We start from the raw sequence: 22,851 nt of genomic DNA on the forward strand, positions 1-22,851 counted from the left end.
AGCCATATTTTTTTGCCCTCTTGGTGTGAGGGGAAAAAGGTCTACTCTTTCATTTTACTGTCTGTGAGGGAGTAAATCTGATTTTTGTACAAGTAAATGAAGAGGGAGCAAACCAGCATGATAGAGTTTGAATACATTCTTTCAACCTTAAAAGCAAAAGCTGCTTCCATTGAGAACCTGCAGAGCACTGCCTATTCAAGGATGAGGAATAGAGGGAGGAAAGAGAACAGGCCTATGGGATCATGTACCTTCTTTCCAGCTCCAGGCATCTAGAAATCACAATTAATAGTCACAGAAGTCATGAATCTTGAGATTTTGAACAGCAAGTTATAAATTTTGTGGTTTATCTCTTTGTGGTTTAAGCTTTTTAGACATACTTAGATCATATTTTCCAATCTTTTCCACTCTACCTGAGGACTACAAAGCTGCATCTTGATTATAAATAACAACTAATGTTCTCATTCTTTCTTGACTCCTGGCTTTAGTGCTTTATGAAATACTTAACAGTATCACAAGAGATCTTACCCTCTGGTATCCAACAATAGGTGCAGTCAGACCTAAGGCTTCACAGTTCCCATTGGGATGATAGATGGGCCAGTTAAGATCTGAATGAGCATACATATGTTGCATAACTATGTAACAACTAGCCTCTTAGAGCTTAATTATTTACTAATGTATATAAGCACAATAGTAATGGTAATAAATACCCCATTCTTGTTGTTTATTTTCATACAGATACAGACAGAACAGTTACATACGAAGTGAGTTGTTTTAGATCAGTGGAGAAAAGATAGCTCCATGAGATGTCAATGTATCTCTGCAGTCAAAAGCACTGAATTAAACTGCAAGAAAAAAAGCCTTTTTATGTGTGTTTACAAGACATAGGAACATTCTAGATTCATGTGTCCTACACCTGAATTCTCAAAATCCTGAGATGAAGGGAGGGTATTATATTATGGCCATATAGCTATGCAAAATCAGCAGTGTGTATACCAAATGAAAAACCGCCATATGTCATACTGTCTGTCATTGGGTCTTTCCAAGTATGTGCATTTTCTTGTTGCTTACGTTACTGAGATCAGCCCACAGACTGGCCTGCCTTCTGCTTGCCTCGTTAACTCCTTCCTGCCCCCCTCTTCTCAGAGAGAGCTTTGCCTTCAGCTGTATCACCCCATCCCACACACAGCCTTGGCTTTATCCCTCCTCAGGCTGAGAAATGGTCTTGAAGAGAAGACAGAAGCATTGTCTTCTGTAGGAGAACTTGACTTCTAGCTGTATTTCACAGCAGGGGAACAAATCCTGAGAACGGGAGTTTCTTGCTGTTTTTACGCCAGACAAAACAAGTCTATCCTATGGGCTGTGGGCCAGCTAAAACTAATGCCATCAGATTGCAGTCACACGTCCCTTCCATAGACAAACTAATCTTAGATGATGTGAAACATGGGTGTGTTCCTAATGTTATGGGGGGTTAAAAATATCTGCTGTCCTATGCTGTCTATCACCAAAGCAGGCTGGTGACTGGGATTGCGGTGCAGCAAAAGTGAATGTATGTATATTACCTGTCATTCCATTTAATGGGTTGCTCTGGCCTGTGAGCAAGTGCATGAGCTTGTGGTATGAAGGGGTAGAATAAGGCTTCTTTTCTTTGTTGATCCTCACACACTATGGGGCTGAACACAAGCTTCAGTCCTGCTATTTCCCAAATTTATCTTTGGACAGCTCCTTTCTAGCATTTTCTGAAGGGCAACATATAGTCTTGTCCCCACCAGTCTCCACTAACTGTTGAGTTTGGAATCGATGTGTTTTCCACTTTATTTTTTTTCACTTCTGCCAGAGGCAGCAGTGCAGGGGGAAAAAAAGCTGTAAAAATAATGAAAAGAATGAATAATTAATAAGCATAAATAGCTTAAAGTTCTGGGAGAGGGAAGGAACAAATTTATGCATCTATGTAGTCCATAGGATAGTTTCCAGTTGCTGGGATTTATGTAGAACAACTGCTGCAGAGGTACCCCAGGTGCCCTCAGACGCCTGGATTCAATTGTGGGGCTCCTTGAGGGCATGGTATTGCCACTGCCAGTGTCAGGAGGGTCTCATTCCATCGGGCACCTCCTCATTTTCGATCCTGTCACAAGCCAGCGTATCCACAGCGTGCACTGGCTGCAGGAAACGTCCCGGTAGTGTTGACCTGTGTGGGATTTTCTAGGTCATTTCTCCCTTGTGTTAACTGCAGCTTCAGAACCAGAGTGAGCTCCGTGCCCCTACGGCAGAGAAGGCTGCCTTCTTCCTTGATGCTGCCATTGCTTCACGTCGCAGCAGCCAGCGGGACTGCGATGAAGAGGATCACCGCAACTCCCACATGCTCTTCACTCTGCACATCTACCAGTACCGCATGGAGAAGAGCGGCAAAGGCGGAAGTAAGCTGTCCCCTCACTCCCTTCTCTCTGCTTCAATCCTGCCTGGACACTGGCTTTAACCAGGCCTTTGAACAATATTCTTCAGTTATGAAAATTAGCAGAGTTCTCCATTCAGCAGGGGGTGGGGCTATTAGAACAAGCAGGCTGTCCGTCTGCCTCATGAAGACCCACCAAAGGCCATTAAAGGCCATTGAGGGCTATTACCATAATTTTTCAACTTAGTTGCCATTGTGGAGATACTAACAATTAGTCCTCAGCACTTCCGAAAAAAAGGAAGTGCTTTTCAAATTGGCTTTTAGTAGAATCTTTACTGATCGTGTTCAGTTCATGGATTACAATGGCAGGGCAGTGGGAACTCCGGGCCACTCCCATATTAGTTGCTCCACTTTGGCACCTAAATAGGGCAGAGTGTGTGGAAGCTGATGTTGATAATCCATAGACTGTACCTCTTCATGGAGATACATGATATTTTATTTGCTGTCCCAACTACATATGCACAAAGGACTCTCAAGGTTCTTTGTAAAGCCTCCTGGCTTTTCAGATTGGCTTGGTCCCTCTTTCTGGGCCATTGAAATTTTCACTGGCTTGTGTCTTTAGTTCTGTCTCCCACCTCTAAATGAGAAAGATGCTTCTATGTCTATTTATGTGTCTATAATTTTTAAAGGTTTCATTTTACTTGCATAATTTATATTGTTATTATATTTATCTTCACTTTCAAGCCCTCTAGATTGTTTATAAATGGAGATATACAGAGGATTTTTTTAGTAAGTTCCAGTGATAAAAGATTTGTATATATGAGAAGCAACCTCACCAAAAAAGAAAATTTTCACATTAAAATTCTTTCTTATGACTAATAAGTTTGGGGTTTTTTTGCAGGGGAAAATGCTTGTTTGAAAGATCATAGAGAGCTCTGCTTCTTTAAATTTGTAGACGTATGAAAATCTGTGGAAATAGCATATGTTTGAGCTCCTGGCTCTGCATAGGTTATTTGTAACATGGAATAGATTGCAGGCTATGGGGCATATGGGTGAACACCACTGCAGTATTAATGTCTAATGTTTGAATGCAAAAAAATTATATTGATTGTACTTATAAGAAAGAAACCTAGAAAGTTGCTCTAAATGGAAATGCAGTTTGCATGTGTTTAAGTAATAACCTCTGTGGAATTGAGAGGCAGAAATCTCAATTAACTACAGGTTTATTAATTAACCACCCTACGGTAGAAAGGAAGACTGTGAATACTCAGACTGATTCATAGGATTAAAGATGTCTGATTTTAAAGGAATTATTACAATTATTTAATGCTCCATGCTTTTTACCGCACACAAGTACATGTACACATCTACTATTTTCAAATGCAATTAATAAAACGGTAAAAATATTTTGCTTGTGGAAAATTTTCAGAAGAGGTGATCCTATTGTTATAATACAGCATACTTTAGCCACTGCCTTTAGTTGTATCTTTGTCTTGTGGCCATATCACCTCCTGTCTTCAAGTTCCTATATCTGCGTGGCCTCACAAGCCAGGCAGGGTCAGATCTCACTGATAATTGAATGAGAGGGGAATTCCAGCAGCTCAGAAAGGGCGCCTAGTGATTATCACTGTCTCCTCCTGTAATGAAGGAAAAAATGTGAAGATAGTAGAGATAGATTCCAGTAACAGGATTAAAAAAGGATAGAAAAAAGGAAAAAAAACCCAACAAAACCCAAACGACAAACCCAGATTCTAAAGGATAAGAGATTAAAGGGCTGGCTAACATATGATTTTGATAAAAAAATGACTCTTAGAATAATGCATTTGTACTGTACTTACCTCTGTATTAGATTCGTTACCAGGAATGTCACGAAGCAGGCTTAGCACTGTTGAAATAAATGGCATTGTGGCAGAACTGGCACAGTCATTTTTCAGCTGTCAGCTCTGCAAAGTCTCTGTGGCCATAGACAAAAAAAGTCTTAGGATGTTCCACTTCTTTTCTCGGTAGTTTCCAGGCGCATTAGTAGAGAACTTGCCTAACAAATGACTTAATTATCAGATCAAGCAAGTGGATCTGCCATCCTAAAAATGTCTGTATTTGACTTGCAAATTAAATAAGAAGGAAAGATTCAGTAATTTCTCTTATTCTGGATTTCCTAAGCCTGTGTAATATGAGTAAGTGTGTGAAACAGTACGACTGAGATTTTGAAGGGTAGTGATTTCCTTCATCTTCTTTGGCTTCCCTGATGTCTGGTAATCTTAATTACAGAAATATTTATAATGTATAATTCAGTAAAGTCACCTGCAGTCATTTTCAGTAACATATTTTTTTGTTTATCTAAGGAAATCCTTGGGGGATACTCAAAAAACCCCATATTTTTTTGTTTATCTAAGGAAATCCTTGGGGGATACTCAAAAAAGGTAACTTTAGCCTTCTGAGGGTAGCAGTCTCAGAGGACTCAGAGACTCTTAAGTCTAAGAGTTTTAACGACTCTTAGAGGGGAGCCAAAAGTCCTCCTTTGAGCAGCTCAGAGGAGATGAAGGTGCAGCTGCCTGGATGGTTCCCCAGGGAATCCTGACTTTCTGTGGCCCGTGTGAGAGCCCATGGTGTGTGTGAATAATTCTTCATGAGAGATGACCCCCCACTTCCCACCCCTAAGAGCACAGCATGGACGTGTTTAATGGGTTATTGTAGAATCTGTAGACTGTTACAGCATTTTGAATGCTAGACACCACAATTAGTTTTAATCAGACATTTATTCTTCACTTCTGTTACTCAACATGACTTAACCAATATCACAGTGTAATTTAATACGTGGAAGATTCCTGTGTTGCCTAATACCTGATGTAGCTGAAGAACTAACACAACTTTAACAAAGAGGAAGTTACTGTATTTTAACACTTGCTGACAGAGATGCTGGCTACATTTTTGGAATATTATTCTTAAATCCCATAGCATAAATCACTTTATCTCTTCTTTCATCCTTCTTCCTTGTTTTTTTCTTCTTTTTCCTCTTCTTTCCTTTTATTTTCTTATATTCTCTTCTTCTTTCTTTTTATTATTTTTCTTTCATCATAAAAAACTACTTGTTTTATTGTTCTTCATTTTTATTAACTATCATATACAATTGAAACAGAAACAAAGAATTATACAAAACATATTCTACAGAAAGGCTTTATATTTTCATAGCAAGTTTTGTGTCATGCAAGATACCAGGCAGCAGGACTAAGCAGTGAGCCTTGTGTTTTGCACCTCCTGCAAAATGAAATTTTTCCTTATTTTTTCACTGTAGGTTAACATAGTTTAAGCTACAGCTGATAGTTAAATATACATTTAGTACCTGTATGTTTTCCATATCTATATATATTTTTCATAGTAGATGCTCTTTCTATGAGCAAATCTGTAAAACTATATGATTGTGCATCACTTTTTTATCAATATGTAGTTTTGTAAGTGTCTTCTTCACATCTCTATGTGAACTTATTTCCTTCTACCTTCTATGGCCCCTACATGCTTGTATACGTAGCATGATACCACAGCTACTGAATGCATAATCATTGAAAAAAAAGCCCTTGTGGTTGATAACACATTTCCAAAGCAGTTAAATGTATCTGTAAAATTCTCTTCTAAGGAAAATCATGTAGTTGTTTCCATCACCATCTTTGCTTGGGAACTGGTCTCACTGCACTGTTAATGCTTCTTTAACCAGATGAGTAAGTTGAGGTGTTGTGTCAAAACGGCTGTGAATTTATTTGCACAGAGGTAAACTCAGATACGAGAATATTTCTACTCCTGTTACGATTGTGTACTCAGATAGTGCTTTTAACTTTAGAGCTAAAATCCTAGAAATAAAGCTACCTTTTCCTACAGATTGCCTCTAAACTAACTCTTGAGAATAGGAAGGAGTGGTCTAAGATCAGATGCAAAAATCCCAGCCAGGAAATTGTCTTGAGATAGTAGAGAATTAATAGCACTTATGTAAATTCTATGCAGTCCCTATCCTGAGTTCATAAGAAACCACAGGCTTTTAAAGAGAGCAAGTCTCTATTAATCTTGTTGTATCAATGGTAGCATCTTTTCACTTTAAAAGTGGTGTGCTGATACAGAGTAAAGAAGAAAAAAACAAACAGAAAATAAAAGAAGAATCCACTGTTGGTTTTACAGAAACTTTTTAAAGAGAAGAGCAGCTTGTCCACAACCATTACCCATGGCATGGCAAAACTTTTCTTAGCCCAAATGATAATGTAAAAGAATATAGACTTAAAGCAAAGTTGAATATCCCACAGATGCCACAGGTTCTTCTGAAGATCCAGTATTCAAGATGGGAAAGATAAGAGCAGCTGTCACAGGGTCATTGCTCACCAAGCAGCAATTCTCAGCCTGTAGTTTTCCGGACACAGGAATAGTAATGACTGAGACAGAAACAAAGCCAAGTCAGGTTCAGGCTAATAAAGGTGTATTAAAAAAAATCCAAACAAACCACAGTGGTGACTCCCGCAGAGCTAAATCTGTGGGAGCAATTTTTAAGCTGGCCCAGAGTGGACAGCAACATACAGCAACAAGGCTGAGAGTGAGTTAGCAGGTCCCCTGCAGTTTGTTGCTGCTGACATGATTTAGGAAAGGTTTCTGGATGGTTTCCTCTTTGCAAAGTGTGGCAAGTCTTTTGCTTTCCTGGGAATCTGCTTTTGAAGACACACGCTAACTCTTTGCTTTCTTTGTTTATGACAGTGTCTGGAGGTCGCAGCCGCTTGCACCTTATTGACCTGGGTAGCTGTGTGAAAGTGCTCAGCAAAAACCGAGAGGGAAGCTCTGGCCTCTGTCTCTCCTTGTCAGCACTGGGCAATGTCATCCTCGCCCTTGTCAATGGAAGCAAACACATCCCCTACAAGTAAGTGGCATTCTGTGTGGCACCGAATGAGAGGATGCTTGCAAGCAGTTTGCTTGTCTAGACCTGAGGCAGACCTGGGGTAGCAGGGAGACAGTATTCTGGGGTCAGTGCAGCCCTCTTGAGGTATGGCAAATTCTGCCTAAGTTTCAGTGACACCCACTCTAACCTTCCATCTGGTAGGTACACTGTATTTGACATTCATGTTTCAAAGGAAGAAGCCTGCTAAAATAGTACCCAAGTGTCTTAAAGATCTGAAGATTGCAAGTTCAGCACATGACAATTTTTTGTTTCTAATGCTGTTAAAAGATTTTTTTCATGTTTCAAAACATCTGAGAACCAGTTTCATATTTGCTCCACAGAGACAAACGTTGCTACCAAAATGCAGAACTATAAAGAAAATTATTTTACTGTCCTTTGTGTGGAATTTATTTTCCTGAAAATACGTGTCACAATGAGCATGCAGGTTTGTTATGCGTTTGTTTCTGTGATCTAAGTTTACTTTTTGTTTTATTTTTGTACGGTTTGAATTCAGTGTCAGCCTTTCACTTGCAAAAAAAAAGGTACGCTGTATTTGTCACACTAGACAAGTGGTCCTTGCTACTACAGGCAGCTTCTAGGAAATTAGAGGAATTGCTCAGCTAGTGAGTACGTTTTGTTCTCATTTCTCTTCATTGTTGTCACACCCCATTTGTCATGTGTGCAGGTCTGAAAGCAAGTTTGGATTCATTACACAGCCCAGACAGTCACACAGTCTTCCGGCTGAGAAGTTTCTGATTTTGTGGATAGTATTGCTTTTCTGTAGCCTAAAGCCTAGGGAGTAGCAACTAGCTTGGTTTTTATGGACTGAAGGGAAGGCAAACTGTAAGAACAGAAAAATTATGTTGGTGATGCTCCCTAGGCTAGAACTAAACGTACAAGGAGTAGTTACCAAATACAATAGGTGTCTTCCCTCACAGTACCTGAATGGGAGAAGAGCATTACCAGACATGTCTTCTACTTGCTGCACTACCAATCTTTCTTCTGTGATTCCCAGCTGTTGCACTTCAGAGCTTACACAGACAGAGGTGCCAGCACATTTTCTCATCAATGCCTCTGTACTGCTGAAAAAAAAAGAAATCTCTCTTCAGGTGAACATCTCCTCTTGAATTTGTTCCTTTAAGAGCAGGTGGACAAGTGGTTTGCCACCTGTAAATCACAGGCAATGTCTCTGTTTCTAAGCAGCACTTTCAAAATGTAATTTGAAAAGCATATTGGTAATGTGAAAAGCATATTCCTATAATTTGGAGCAAATTTTGTCCACTTCTTGCTGAGAAGAGTGCAGAAAGCATTTTTTCCCCAAATGTAATCTATTCATGAGCAATAGAAATAAGAGTCTTAGTGGCTTAGTGAGCACAAACACTATCTGCTCAGTGATCCAGCAGTACAAGTGAATGGTGCTCCTCAATGGAGAAGCAAGGAAGGGTGTGTGGGGGCTGAATTGTAGAAGAGGCTGAACATCCCATAGACTGATGTGATATGTGTTCAGTAGCACTTCTTGTATAGAACAGCAGCTAACCTATCCAGCTGAGATATTTCACTTTCTTTAGGGGTGTTTTTCATTATTAAAGATAAAATAAAAATGTTGTTAAATGCCTTTTTTGAGTGGGACCAAAGGAAAACAACAGAAGTGTTTTCTTACGTAACTGCACGTCTCTGCAAATTTCCATAGAGCAGCAGACAAAATGGAGAATCTTTTCTTTATCTGAGCTTTTAAACAGACATTAAGTATTTTATGGCAGCCTGTTGGTAGGTACTACATGGCTTCCTGGGAGCCCAGAAACTCAAAATTTCATTGACATCAGGCTTTTTCTTACTGCGGAAATTTAGTTCTCTAAACTCTGAAAGGCTACGGGCTTTTAAACTCTCTTCAATGCCATATCCAGTGTTATTTCTGCAGGTAACAGTTGTAGGGAGAAGCTCGTTCAGATTCATGGCTGGTATAAGCAGATGCTACTGCATTGCCTTCAGTGGGCTGTGTGTTCATGCCAGGGATGAATTTGCCTCTCTGCCTGCAGTGTCTATGAAAAACACATGCTGCTGTTTTGCTGCCCGTTTGTTTGGTTTTTGTTTTTAGGTTTTTTTAACCTGTAAGGCTGAGCCTTGGAAGCCATTAAATTGGAATCTTTCTCCCTTGGAAACATCCGACCCCCCACGCCCCTATTTTGGGAATATTAATACAAATTGGTACTAGCTTTAGCAGGAATTTGTCTACTGAACTTGTAAGAAAGTAATGTAGAAATTCTCAGACATCAGGTTAATATGGTTTGGAATCTTGGCCTGCTTTCAAATAAATTCCGCATGGGTCTGAGAAAATGGGCAAGAATCCCTGCAATGGGCAGCCACATGCAGCTAATGAGCGACCAGACTGTAATTTCTGGAAGTTTATATCTTTCATGTATGCGTTTATAATCTCTCTCATATCTCAGTGGGTTATCTCTTTGCCATTCTAAATGTCCAGACATGTTTTGAACCTTACTAAGAACATCATTCTGTCATGGTGTTGACCAGTACATTCTTGCAGCTTGGTATGCTATAGAAAAATAGAATTTTTAAATTGACTTAAATATATTGTCATTTAATGTTACCAGTTTCTTTGTTCTTGATCTATGAGCAAATGCCTCAAAAGACTGGGCCAAAATTATTTTCCCTGCTGGTATGTCACACATCTTCATAAAAATTGGAAAGGGGCACTTACAAGCCCAAGGAAGAGCAAGGGACCCAACTCCTGCCCTGATCAAATTTGACAATGCTTGGATGTGCTACAGCAGGAAGGTTTTGCTAAGCTGGAGTAATTGTTAGTGCCATTTTGGAGTTTTTTTAAGAGCATTTCAGCTTTACATTATTGCTGCATTATTTGCCTCTGATTTCTAAGATGAATGTGTTTTAAACTCTCAAATGAATACCCATTTACACAAACTCTGGAAAGTGGTTTATATAGCTCGCAGTTCAGAAATTACTCTAGTTGCTAGGCAACAGGGGTGGTGATAATTCATGGTAATGCTGTTTTGGAAATAATCATTTTTATACATTTTAATGATTATGAGAATGTAAGAAAACTGTTTAGAAAAGTTCAAGGCTATATGAATTTCTCTTTCAGAAATTGTTGCTTGTTTTATTTAATAGGCTTCTCTCTTCATGTGCTATCCCAATGTGCTAGTGTTTCCAGAGACATACTATATTTTGAACTACATGTATATGCTTATCCAAGTAGGGAATCTTGTCTGTAAAATAGATGGGCATGAGTCAAAACTATGAATTTTATTCTTGACACTTTTGCTTCTCTGTCATATGGCTGCAGTTCCTCCCAGATCTTACACACTGGCATTGTTTTTTACTTTAATCCTATCTGTAGGAAACAAAATTGTATTTAGTGACTGGTGCAAGCTTGTAAAAGGGGCTTAGTGGCAGGGCCACCATGTTTTAAGATCTAATCTGATGCTTAAACGATGGGCTAATCCATTCTTTCTGCATGACCTTTGGAAAATAATTTACTTCTGTATTTATTTATTCCCATTTATAAAACTGAGATAGAAAAATTCAAGTAGGACTTTGTAAAGGGCAGCCAGACTTGACAAAAAGCATTACTTGCATTCTAACTGTTGCTAGGACTATGTTTTCTAATTTTTTCACTTTTTTAGAGTTAAGAACTCATATAGATGGTCCTAATGGGATATGAAATCTGTTTTTTTTTCAGTTGAGGGTAGACTATTATGCTTTTAAAAGAAGAGGAGAAAAGGGAATGTGCTGGATTATAGTATTGTGGTATAAAAGATGAACCTAAAATATGCTATACATCAGAAGAATTCTTTAAATCATTAATTATTGGAGTAAAAACAAAAATGAGATTTGGATGGATCCAATAACTTAGATTCTTTTCTTGGTTAAATGGGTATATCTATCTGTAGTTGTTTCATCTATGTAAAAAACCTGTGTGTGAAGAGAACTGGGATCCCAGGTATCTTTTGTTTATATATCTTGACTTTGCATTTATAGCATGAGTTAGATTATTTTTCTCAGAAGAAATGCCAGTGAAAACTGTGTGGGATTCACACAACCATGTCTGCTTACTAGACCTAAGACTTTAATGACAAAATTGAACTATATGTGCAACGAACAATCTGTCTGATGGTTCATCAGTGCCTAAACATAAAATATTTCTTCTTTAATTGAGACATTTCCGTCACTTTTGCTTTCCACTGCTGCACCTACTAGCCTTTTGTTCCTTGCTTTTTCTTCTTCTCAATGAGAACATGGTATAAAGACCACAGAAAGCCTCAGGAAAATTCGATGCTGCCTTTGGAATCTCCAATTTTTCTGTGTCAATACTGAATATATTAGAAGTGGATGAAAAAACAGTTTTCCTGTTTTGCTTGTGGAAATGTGAGAGCAGAAGAAGCGGAAATAGAGAATGAAAATGAGGATATGACTGACAGCTTAAACAGAATCACAGGAATGGGGAATGGCCCAAAATGAATGGGAGAGCTCTGATAGACACTGGGCTAACATGTAGAGGAGACAGCAATCCACAGAGAAGAACTTGGAAGCAAACGAGAAAAAGAAATGAGCCTATTCAAAAAGAGGAATAAGCCTAAGAAATACCCCTGGATGATCCAATTTTAGGAGAGCGGACAAAGAGATTTCGTTGAATGGGAAATAGTTCCTAATTAGCTATCAAAAACATGAGCTGCTCAGGAACAAAAGAATTTTTCCCTGACGTTGGCAGCCAGGTTGGATGGACCAGAGCTTTGGCTAGCAGACATAGAAGCCACTGGAGCAATGCCACATTATATGAGCTGAGGACCTGGCCTTTGGTGCGTGCTCTTTGACACTAGCCTGAGTGCTCTGGCAACACGGCAGAGCAATGCAGTTGCCAACAAGAGGTGAGCACTGAAGTGCTGTCAGTGGAGATATAATGAGGACTTGGAGCATCTGGCAATTGCTTTCACCTTTAGGGCTTTTCTATAGCTGATGGTTTCACTAGGTTGAATTTCTAACAATTTTCTTCTTTATTCCAGGGAACTGCATAAAGTAGATGGATTCAGGGATGCAGTCTGTGAATGTAGGAAAACTTCTTGTGTTTTATTAGAGTAATTTAATCTGCAACTCAGGAGAATGCGGATAACGGATTTTGCATGCTCCAGCAATCCCTGTTGTAGTGTTCATCAACAATGCACTTTATTGTAGGGTGGTTAGTACAGCTGGTTTTGGGTTTTCAACTCAGTCCTGCCAGACTGACAATGTGATAGTTACGGATGCAGAGGTGTCTGCGTGCATGTATAGTGGATGTGAGCGAGTGTGTTGCATTCACTGAGCCTGATCCTCTGTTACACCAGTTTTACAACAGACTCCAGGTGACATGGCTCCATTCTGCGCAAGTGTTCAAGTGGGAAGAATCAGACCTCATGAGCTAGCTCTTTCAGTGCTCTTTGAACCACTCGGTGAATTAGTACTTTAGAGATACTCTAACAAGAGAATAATGATGGACTGCAAAATGAAATGAGAAGGGAAGTGCTTGCGGTTTATAGTCAGATTTAATAGCAATTACTAATTGCATTTAAATAGCCATTCCTATCAGCAGCAGATAACTGTATCACGGAACGACACTACTTTGGTCCTGGGCCAGCACAGACATGACTGGTCATGAACAAGCAATTCAGTAGTGTGCAGTTATTACTGAAATATAACTTGAGTGGGACCCAAATAGGCCATTGTGGTGATTTCATATATAGATGAATCTGTACTTAATTCATTAAAATGCTATTTTGAACCTTCACTCAGGGTATCCAGCAGTTTATTCTCACCTGCTTCACCACTAGTTCAAGCTCAACTGAACATTAACACATTTTCTCTTACGGAAACATGGTGATAATTCATTTCATGTATAATTGAACAATTTTTTAATAGTCATATTCTTGGAATAACTAGCTCTTGAGCACTGCAGCAAATTATCAAAGAACATGTAGTAACATTTATTAGCTTTACTTCACATTTTTGGTTACCTCCAGTTTCTTGAATAGTTACGTATGGATATGAGCTGTGAAATTAACTTTCATTTCCTTGCACAAAACCAGCATGGCTCAGGGCAAGAGAGCAGAGACATCCCACTGCAGACGACCAAATAAAATAGCTTTTCTTTGTATAGTGTCAGTACGTAGTTCCTTGTTCAGACTTGGGCATCTCATCACTAAGAAGAGGTTACAGTTTGGGAAAAAATTAGGAGAGAAGCAAGAGGATTTATGAATGTCTTGAGATGAAAGGGTTACTCGCATGGAAGAACACTGTAAGAGAAATAAAGTTTCATAGCTGACAGGGAAAAAGAGATCTCTGTCAGAGGGGAGATGACAACTACTCTGTAGTATTTCAAAGGTGTGGGTACACATAGGAGCAGAATTGTTTCTGGTGAGACAAAGTGGCAGAATGATTTCTTATCCTTAAGTAATGAGACAGAGGAGTATAAACGAAAGCATGCTAACAGCAATTCCTGTTAGTCAGTGGTATAGCTTCCCAAGAGCTGAAGTGAATACTTCATTGGTAGAATGATTTAAAAGCAAAATAAACATGTAACTAACAAATAATAATAAAGAGTTATATAGTAAACAGTTCCAGATTGGGTAGGGACTAGGTTTATGTAATTTCATTGCAGAGTCCTGGGGCCAAATCTTTTAACAATTTTCAATAGCTATATTTCCATTTTGATAAATAATCTTCATTCTTGTTTGGAAAGTGTTTGCACATGGCAGGCAGTTATACAAATAAACAATAAAACATATTCCAGTGTGTCTGTCAGCACCTCCTCTGCTTTTAGGAGTCTGCTGGATTGTTACACTTGCATGGCATCACTCTCAGCACCGTTTTGTCAAGACTCTACCCAAGCCAGGATATGGGATGTCCAGTCCTTTTCTGCACCAGATGACTTAACTCAGTTAACCGCTTTTCTTCCTTCTAGTTACTTTTTTTTTTGTCACTTTCTCTTTGAATTCCAAAATCAAGCTCTCCCAGTGCTTGATCCAAAACTCAGTGTAAGTCAATGGAAATTTTTTATTGGGCTTTGGCTTAAGCCCACAGATTAGAAAACATGCTTATATCTAATTAGATGAGATAATCCTCAAATCCTTGCTAAGGGATATTGTATACCATAGTTCATGCTCCGTGTTTGATGATTAACAGCTTATTTGTGGCAAGGCAGTACATGGTTATGTTAGCTAGTGTCGAGTTTGTTTGGGATCACAAGGGATGTGATGGATGGAATTGATCAATGTGAAAATGGGAGCTATACAATCACCTATTGACTGGTTGCAAATGGGTCTGTGACCATGAATTTGGAGCTCAAGAAGGTTATGCAGAAACTTGACACATAAATAGGGATTTGTGACTACTGAAGTGGCATAGGCAGGACTATTTGATTTTCCACTTCAATATATACAACAGTATTTGAGACCTTACCTTGAAAATAATCAAAAGTTTGATTTACATTTTCTGGACAAGCAGTTGAACAGTTTTTCTTCATACACTTTCTTTTATTGGACAGGCCCTAGAAGTTTTGAAGAGAATTGCATGGTTGTAAATGGACAATATTTCAGCTAGTTTATCTTATTGCTTCAAGAGCATTTGAATGGCATTGCAACTGCAAGATGTTTTATTTCCACATAAACTTTTACTGAAGTTCTTGTTTTCATAACGTATGTGGGAGGAAAGCAATGGAGACAATCCTCTTGTGCTCTTCAGATACTATCTAGCTTCTCCGTAGATGATCAAAGTTTTCTGGCTGGTGGTTGCCTCCAGGCCTGTACCCAGTGAACAGATGTGAATTTCGTAAAGCACGTATTCACTTTTTAGAGTTAAGCAGACTGGCTAGATCTATCTTCTGAAATATTAAAATTAGCTCTCTCCTGCTGCAGAGCAAACTTGTTAGATTATTTTAATTTAAAAATTTTGTTTGTTTATAAATGCCATCAAGTGCCATGCTTTCTAGCAATATTTGACAAGATTCAGTAAAATTAATTTCAGACAGCAGGTTTAGCTGTTTTAGCTGCATTTTGTCTTATCACTCCATCTCCAAAACTGTTCTACTTGCCATATTTAACATTATCTTCCAGTGGGTTTTCTTTTGAGGGACAGGAGTAGTTATTAAATGATTTTGTAGAATTGTAGAACATTTTCGGCTGGAAGACACCTTCCAGATCGTTGAGTCTAACCTTTTCCTAGCTCTGTCAACACCATTAAAACATGTCCCTCAATGCAACATCTGTCCTTGTTCCTCAGTTTGTGCTCTTGGGAAGAAATAAAGCTTAACTCAGTGAAAAAACCTACATCCATATGCCAGAAATATCAGCCCTTCTGTCTCCTTTTTGTATAGCTGGTTCTGAAGAGCAAAGCTGGGTAGCAGAATGATGGCAGTGGCTGGTTTGGGTGCTCTTACAAGCCCGGGAGGTATACAGTCTTCAGTCTATGAATTGAAAAAAAAGGAGAAATTTGGGAGCTCTTCTAGATGTGAAGAGATTCTGGGGCTCAGAAGAGGATGCACAATGCACTACACTCCCTGCTGGAGTGGGTGCTTTCACTAGCTGAAGTCTCTCTCCTGCTGCCCTTGCCACGGGCAGCTCACACAGCTGGCAGCATTCCCCTTGTCCTGCCTGCCTTTGGTGGGAGCTCTAGAGGGTGAGGGTCTCACATAGCTCCTGCGTGCCAGTCCCTTTGGGCAGCTTGGGCTATGCTGGGCACCTGTGCTGCTCTGCTCAGAGGCAGCTGGAGAGAAAATGAGGTGAGAGCCTTACAAGGTGAGCTGTTAAAAATACCTCATCATCTTTGTGCAAGTGGGACCTGAATCTCCTTGGAGCAGTCTTTTAAGGATTGAGCACAATTTCTATGTCTGCCTCCAGCTATAAACAGAGTAGCAGAATCTCTTGTGCATCTGGACTGCGTCTCCTCTCTTGCAAACAGTTTTCACAGACTCCATGTGATGTGCTTTGAAGTTATGTACCTGTGCAAGAGGATAGGAAGATGCAGCATCCAGATCTGCTACCCAGTTGGCATGTACTTCCTAACAAAGAAAAGAAAGGTTTCCAGAGGTAAGATGTTAGAGAGAAAACTGCATTTTTTTCAGAGAAGGAGAGAGTATTCTTGGAGTTCTGTGTACTCAGTTAGACCATACTGACATGCACCTTCTGAATCCTGCTCATGTCTCATGTGCTGACATTGCTGGAGTGATGGAGGATAGTTCTCACATCAAAAGTGAACCAAGGGTAACTGCTGCGGTTGCAACAGTTTTCACTAATGTGAAAGTGGGGCTGATGGGTACAAAGATGAGTGAGATTTGACTCTGAAAATACATGTCTGAAAGAGAACCAGCTGGTACCCTGCCACATTGTGCTCCAGTGAGATTTGTGAAATACTCCTGTGTTTTCTTCAGCCAGGTGCTGAGGCTGTTTACTGTGCAATGTGTTTTACAGAAAAAGTGAGAGTGTGTTTTGGTAACCTTTAGGATCTTTGCACCATACAGAATACAAAATAAGCTTGTTAAGATGCTAAGAGATTTTCTTTTCTCGTTAGGTGTCTGCTGCCATTTTGGATGTCTGTGTGATGTTTAATGGCATTATAATCAGTGGCTTTTGTTGGTTTTGAGCTACTCTTGATTGCAGTCCTCTGTGGGGTCGTTTACCTGGAATTGTTTATGTATGTGTCACACATAAACATCAAGTAAGTTACGCAACTGACAAAGTCCTTTGTGTCCCTTTGCAGGTGTCATGCCTGTTCCCCTCATGGTCATCTCAGCACAGCGAGCCCTGTGGCAATGAGGAGGGTGATGTTTGGGGGAAGGCTCTGGCTGCTGTGAATTTGAATACGATGCTTTGTGTCTTTCTACTGTACATGCTCTCAGGGACTGCCACCTGTCTTCCCAGCAGGGTCAGGGCTTGTCCATGCAGGGACACAATGCTTCTGCAGCACTGCAGCAGGACTCCCCTGCTCTCTCTTGCTATCACAATCAGATCTGTAAGGTGTATTCTGAAAACTGAAAAGGATTATTTCTTCCTCAGGAAAATTCTTAGTTTTGCTAAAAATGTTCTACCAAGCATCTTTTTTTTTATTTTCACAGAGAGATAAGACAGGAAAAGGAAAGAATTACTATCAAGTCAGTATGTATATTTGACAATAAACTGGCTATTGGAAACAGATACCACAAAAAGGTTTTCTTTACAAATTGTTTCATTTGATTAGAAGATTTTACATTGTTTAATACGTAAGATTTTGATTTTTCTCTGGCAATGCTACTGTGTCACATCCATAAAAAAGGCAGTATAACCCTTAAGAATACATTTTGAACTCCACTGGCCAGGTTCCATCCATCAGTGGTTCTTCTCTGTGGAGTGATACCTAATTCTAAGGAAACTCAGTTTCACACTGATAATTGTTCAGATACCTACTGAATCAGAGAGAAAACTCTGCTGTTGCATAAAGTACCCCTCTCACTGAAGACTAGAGAACAATAAATAACTGAAGGGAGTAACAACAAAATATGTCTTTTCAACTGAGAACATTTAGTTTTGGCCTATGAGTCGCGAATGTTGCAGGCCATATATGAAATTATAGTAAGGAATATTCAACTCTGGCAGTAGTAGTGTGGGTATGTGTGAGTCATTATGGTTAGCAGTTACACATTTATTTTATGCACTAAACAGCTATGTTCTCTCTCTATTGAAACTAACTTTAAGTTCAGAAAACAAATGGCTTTCTTAATAATTTTATGTTCTTATCCATATAGTTAGAAAAGCAATAACTGTATGCTTCATGATAAGTATTACCAGTAAGTTGCTTCATCTTGGCATGTAGTTTGCTACTAATAACTAATATGTAATCTGTATTAAACTTAATGAATTCTAATTCTTCTCTGTGCGTCATACATTAGTTGCACCAATAACTGTAGCTTCATTTAAGTTCCTTAATGCTGCACGATTTGGAAGTACAATTTTATTGTACCAGAAGTCAACTAATAAAATTTACCAGTGATTATTGTCTTAAATACAAACGGACAGAATTAACTATTCTCTGCTGATGCTGTAAATTGTCTGCTGCCCATATGACCTTTTACTTCATGGTAAACTCTGAATGTGAGAGTAAGCTGTCCTTGGTTAATCTAATAATATGCAATAGGAATATGTAAGGTGCTTTTTCCTTCTGGCTCCTTTTTTGTAGTAAATTAACATCTCCCATCCCCATGGTCTGATCATTGAAACATTTCTGGCAGTTAATTTTGCAAACCTTTGCATATTTAAGTAGAGAACATTCTTTTAGGAGATCTAGAAAGATGGACCGAGAGTGGGAAATCTTCACTCTTTCTGTGCAGGTTCCAAGATGGGGTGTCCTGAAGGATTCTTGCTCCTTTTGCCCATAATAGGAAGACAAATTCTCTAGCACCATATTTAGGAAAATGGTCTAACTTGTTGCAGATCAAAGGCTATGCCTTACTGTCTTAAGGTCAGGGCTAGAGGAGCATTGACAGTTTGCTCAGCATACTGTATTCTGCCATTATCTGGGTTTTGAATTACACAAGTATAGACCAGCAACAGATGTGTTTGAGTGGTTGATTTAGAGACATAATTTTTTTTTTGAGGCATTAATGTGCATTTTGACTATTTTTGACTCATTCAGAACAGGAAACAGTAAGCACAGGGCACACTACTGATGTCTTGGTCTTCAGAAAAGAAACGGCAGAACAGTGAGATTGCAGGAAGTAGCCTCTGAATGCCATCTTGTGCTGCTTCTCAAATATTTCTCTCATTACTCTCAATCTGTTTATATTAATACTTACATATAGAACTTTTTATCCCTTGATGCCCTTAATTTACACAAACTTTACAGAAGGTGGATCAGATACATTTTCCTACCTGTTCCTAGCTACATCTTTCCATCGTTAATCCTTTGCACTCATTAACAATGAGTTAGCATTATGAAACATCCTGGTTTTTTCCTTCTTTATCTCCAGTATATTTTGGAAGTTATTTTTATTTATCTTATAGATCTGGCAAATAACAGTGAAGCACGCAATGTCACTGCTGCAGTATCTTTAGCCCGTAGTTATTCAGAATCTGAGTTCTGGCTACAGTTTCACAAATACTCATGCAGGTGGGGGAGAAGGAGGCAGACATAACTGAAAGCCACATTTCTGATTCTGAGGCGTTCCAGGGGCCCAGCACCCTATGTTAATAAACCTTCTGAAGGCTTAACTGGCAGCAGGCACCCCAGAATGCCTGTTGGGCCGTGCTGCTGCCTGACATCTCCACAGGACACAGAGCACAGTTCTGTGACCATGTCTTTGGCTTGTCCCCTCTATTACCAGCAGCCACATTCTTGGCAATCCACTATGGTAGACTTGTAGTAGACTCACAGGAAACAATGTCCTGACTGCTCTCTGTGACCATGATCCTAAACATTCTCTGATACTGTACACAATGCCCTTTTACATGGTGGAGAAGGTCTAGAGATGTGTGAAGATCTTGCCCTTTTTTCTTTTCTTTTATATTTGCCCAGTCTGAAATGGAATGGTATGTTCTGCTGTGCTAATTGATTAAATGGCATCTATCATGACATAAGGAGATCAAATAGAATTATTTTTTTCCTCCCATGTTACCGTTCAAAGCTCTCAATTCTGCTCAGATCATTAGCGTATAATTTTCAGATGAGCTAGCCAGAAGGTCCCTCAGTAAAAATTAGTAGAAAAGATTAGCTAGGAAAGCTAGACTGGTAATGAGCTGTTACACTATGGTAATGTGCTAGGTTTATAGTTCATATGTAGCCCTAATCAGCGATAAGTGCAAGTTGTCAGCATTTGATAGCTAATTGGTATTTCTTCAAAGTACATTTAAACAAAAACACTGAAATGAAGATAAAGCTTTTCTTTATATATGACAAGTTAAGAGTTAATTATAAATGCTCAGGTCAAATCCATCTCTTAGCTATGCTATATGCAAATCTGCTGTGCTGAGGGTAGATTCATGGGTTGGCAGAACTTCTTTGGTCCCCTTTGGGTCATTATTACTTCTTTTGAAAGTGATATGGTAGCAGCTTTTGAAACAGAACAGGAACTTAAGCCATTTGCTACACATTTAATATGTTGTACATCACACAAAAAATGGCTAAACCTGAACTACTGGAAAATATTAACAATGCAATGATGAGTTGAGCTCTTGTAACAGCCCATTTGTTATTGATTGTATTTACTCCATGTTCATTTGAGAACTGCTGTTCTCTTAGGGAATTAATTGGAGATAAAATCATAACATGTATCTGACAAATTATAAAGCAGGAATAATCTAAGCTACAGGACATGAAAGACTTAAAAGCCTGGCTAACCTGACATCTGTGAGCTGAAATTTTTGTCATTGCACAGCTATATTTAGGTGGCTCTAATCACTCTCATAATGCTAATATGGGAAATGTCCTTTCTGTCCCCCATAGCTGCTGGTGGGAATGACTGCTATGCACAATGTTGTGCTTCAAAACTGTGAAGCTTGACAAGCTTCCTGAGCAGGACTGGCTCTGACATGCTTGCTCCAATGCTCCAAGAGATTTGTAGCCACCTCCTGAGGGGCTGAAGCATATATGATTGCACAATCTCATTGCTAGTGATCCGAATACATTTTTTAATTGGCCATTTAATAGACCATTTCCAATCAAATTTAACACAGGGACATGCCTTCAGATATCTGAGGTCCGTGCAAGATGCCTCGGAGTAGGAGAGGAACGGGGCAGAAACAGGCTGGGCCATGAAGGTACAAAGCCAGCAGTTACCTACTGCATTGTGTACTGGTTCGCCGACTAGTTGTGGCTTATGCTGGCCAGCCAGCACATACAAGTCAACAAGGAGAGAAGAAAGAGCTGTAGCCAGATGAGATGAGCTAGGTGGGATGTGGGAGGTGAGGTCATAGGAACTATGTGAAAGAGGGGACAGCAGAAGTATAGGAAATGGAGGAACACAGGACACAAACCCACAAGAAACTAGTCTTCATTGATTCCTCTATTCATGCAATCATTTGTTCATTTATTCAGATCCTCATCATTTGAAATGCAGTTAGATGAATGTATTTTCCTACTGAGTAAAATTCACACAGTCAGCACACAAACTTTGCCCTCATCCCTCATCAGTGTGCATGAAAGAGGAGAAGGGATAGAGAAGAGAGGAGCTTAAATGACTTCGCTACTTGATTGTCTGAAGTGATTGATTTTTTGTTACTGCAACAGCTGAAAAAGTTAGCACTGAGGTGTTAAGAAAGTCCCACTACAGCAAAAAATCAATATTAGCATTCAGATGTCCTGAGGGCCTGAGTTAAAAGTCATTTTAGAGCAAATCCAAATATGTATTGCCTTCTCAGAGGGTGAGCCTTGAAATATCTTGACTGTTCCCAAGACAGGGAAATCTGGAACAGCTGTCTGTGCATTTATATTCAACACTCCTCCCAAAATGGGGATACATTTGGATAAAATCCACACCCTCTGTTTTCTGCAGACATGATGCCTAATAACTGAATGTCTTCTTAGGTGGAAGAACAGTGGTAAATGTAATCTGTCTAGACCCGAATAAATAACTGGTTTGGTGTCCCCTGAGAAATTACTACTTAAGCTGAAGAAGACTAGGAGCTGTAGGATGCATGAAATAGTGAAGACTGATGAAACAACAGTAGCTACTGTTGAAGTAGAAGCCACTAGAGTACAGGGAAGGCCACCAGGAAAGTTCTTCAAAGACCAGTTTTGGGGGGAGATTTTATTTTGCGCTATTGTCAGCAACTTTGGCACACAAAGCAGAGGATGCTAATCACAGTGGCTGGTTATGCAAAGCTGAGAGTCATCACCTGTACAAAGGAAGATCAGAACGTCAGATGGGAGCAGCTGTGGAGCCTCAAAGGCTACAGTAGTAGAAACTTCATTAATGCAAGGGCTTTCTCCCCATGGATTGCTAATAATTTCTACTGAAATCTGGGAGCTCATCAGCTAGAATGGGTATGTAGACTGTGTGCTGATTTAGGCATATTGATTAGTGGTCACAGGTGTCCACAGCTGATGTAACAGCACAAAGGTAGTGAAGTCTGAGGAAACGTTAGGAAGAAAAACAGTAATGCCCTCATGCAAGGGACTAATGATTCCTCTCCTCAGTGCAGCTCTGGTCAGCTATAGAGATGAAAGATGAACTAACACTGAAACAAGTACGAGAAAGACTGACAAGAGAAGCAGGATAGCTTTTCGCGTGAGCGAAGACAAGATTAATTTGGCTTGCATACCTAAATAGAGTTGAGGAATAGTAAAAGCATGAGAAGGAGTGTAAGTGTTGTCTGTACATGCAGCAGGACCATTCCTGTCCCTGGGGAGTGAGAGTGATGGAAACCAAAGGGCTGTGTTGGAGCTTTGACAAATAGAGAAGTAGATGGCTTCCAGTGTGCCACTGTGAAATGGAAGTGTGTGTGGGCAGTGCTAGGGAGCCCTAATGTTATTAAGGATGAGTTTTCTAAATGCTTAAGGAGAATTATATGATTCTCTGTGCTGGGTA

The 22,851-nt window shown here is 39.5% G+C and overlaps 1 protein-coding gene across 1 annotated transcript in view; it reads left to right on the forward strand.

Annotated features, from left to right (window-relative positions):
• KIF26B (kinesin family member 26B) overlaps positions 1-22,851 on the forward strand; it is a gene marked incomplete at its 5' end in the record, with an annotated part of 63,056 nt that overhangs the window by 5,549 nt on the left and 34,656 nt on the right. Inside the window, 2 exons of the mRNA XM_009875124.1 lie at positions 2,231-2,414; positions 7,118-7,277. Of these exons, the coding sequence (XP_009873426.1) occupies positions 2,231-2,414; positions 7,118-7,277 (344 nt within the window). The remainder of the gene's footprint in view (positions 1-2,230; positions 2,415-7,117; positions 7,278-22,851) is intronic.

Source organism: Apaloderma vittatum, unplaced genomic scaffold (assembly GCF_000703405.1).
Source record: "Apaloderma vittatum isolate BGI_N311 unplaced genomic scaffold, ASM70340v1 scaffold10038, whole genome shotgun sequence".
NCBI lineage: Eukaryota > Metazoa > Chordata > Aves > Trogoniformes > Trogonidae > Apaloderma > Apaloderma vittatum.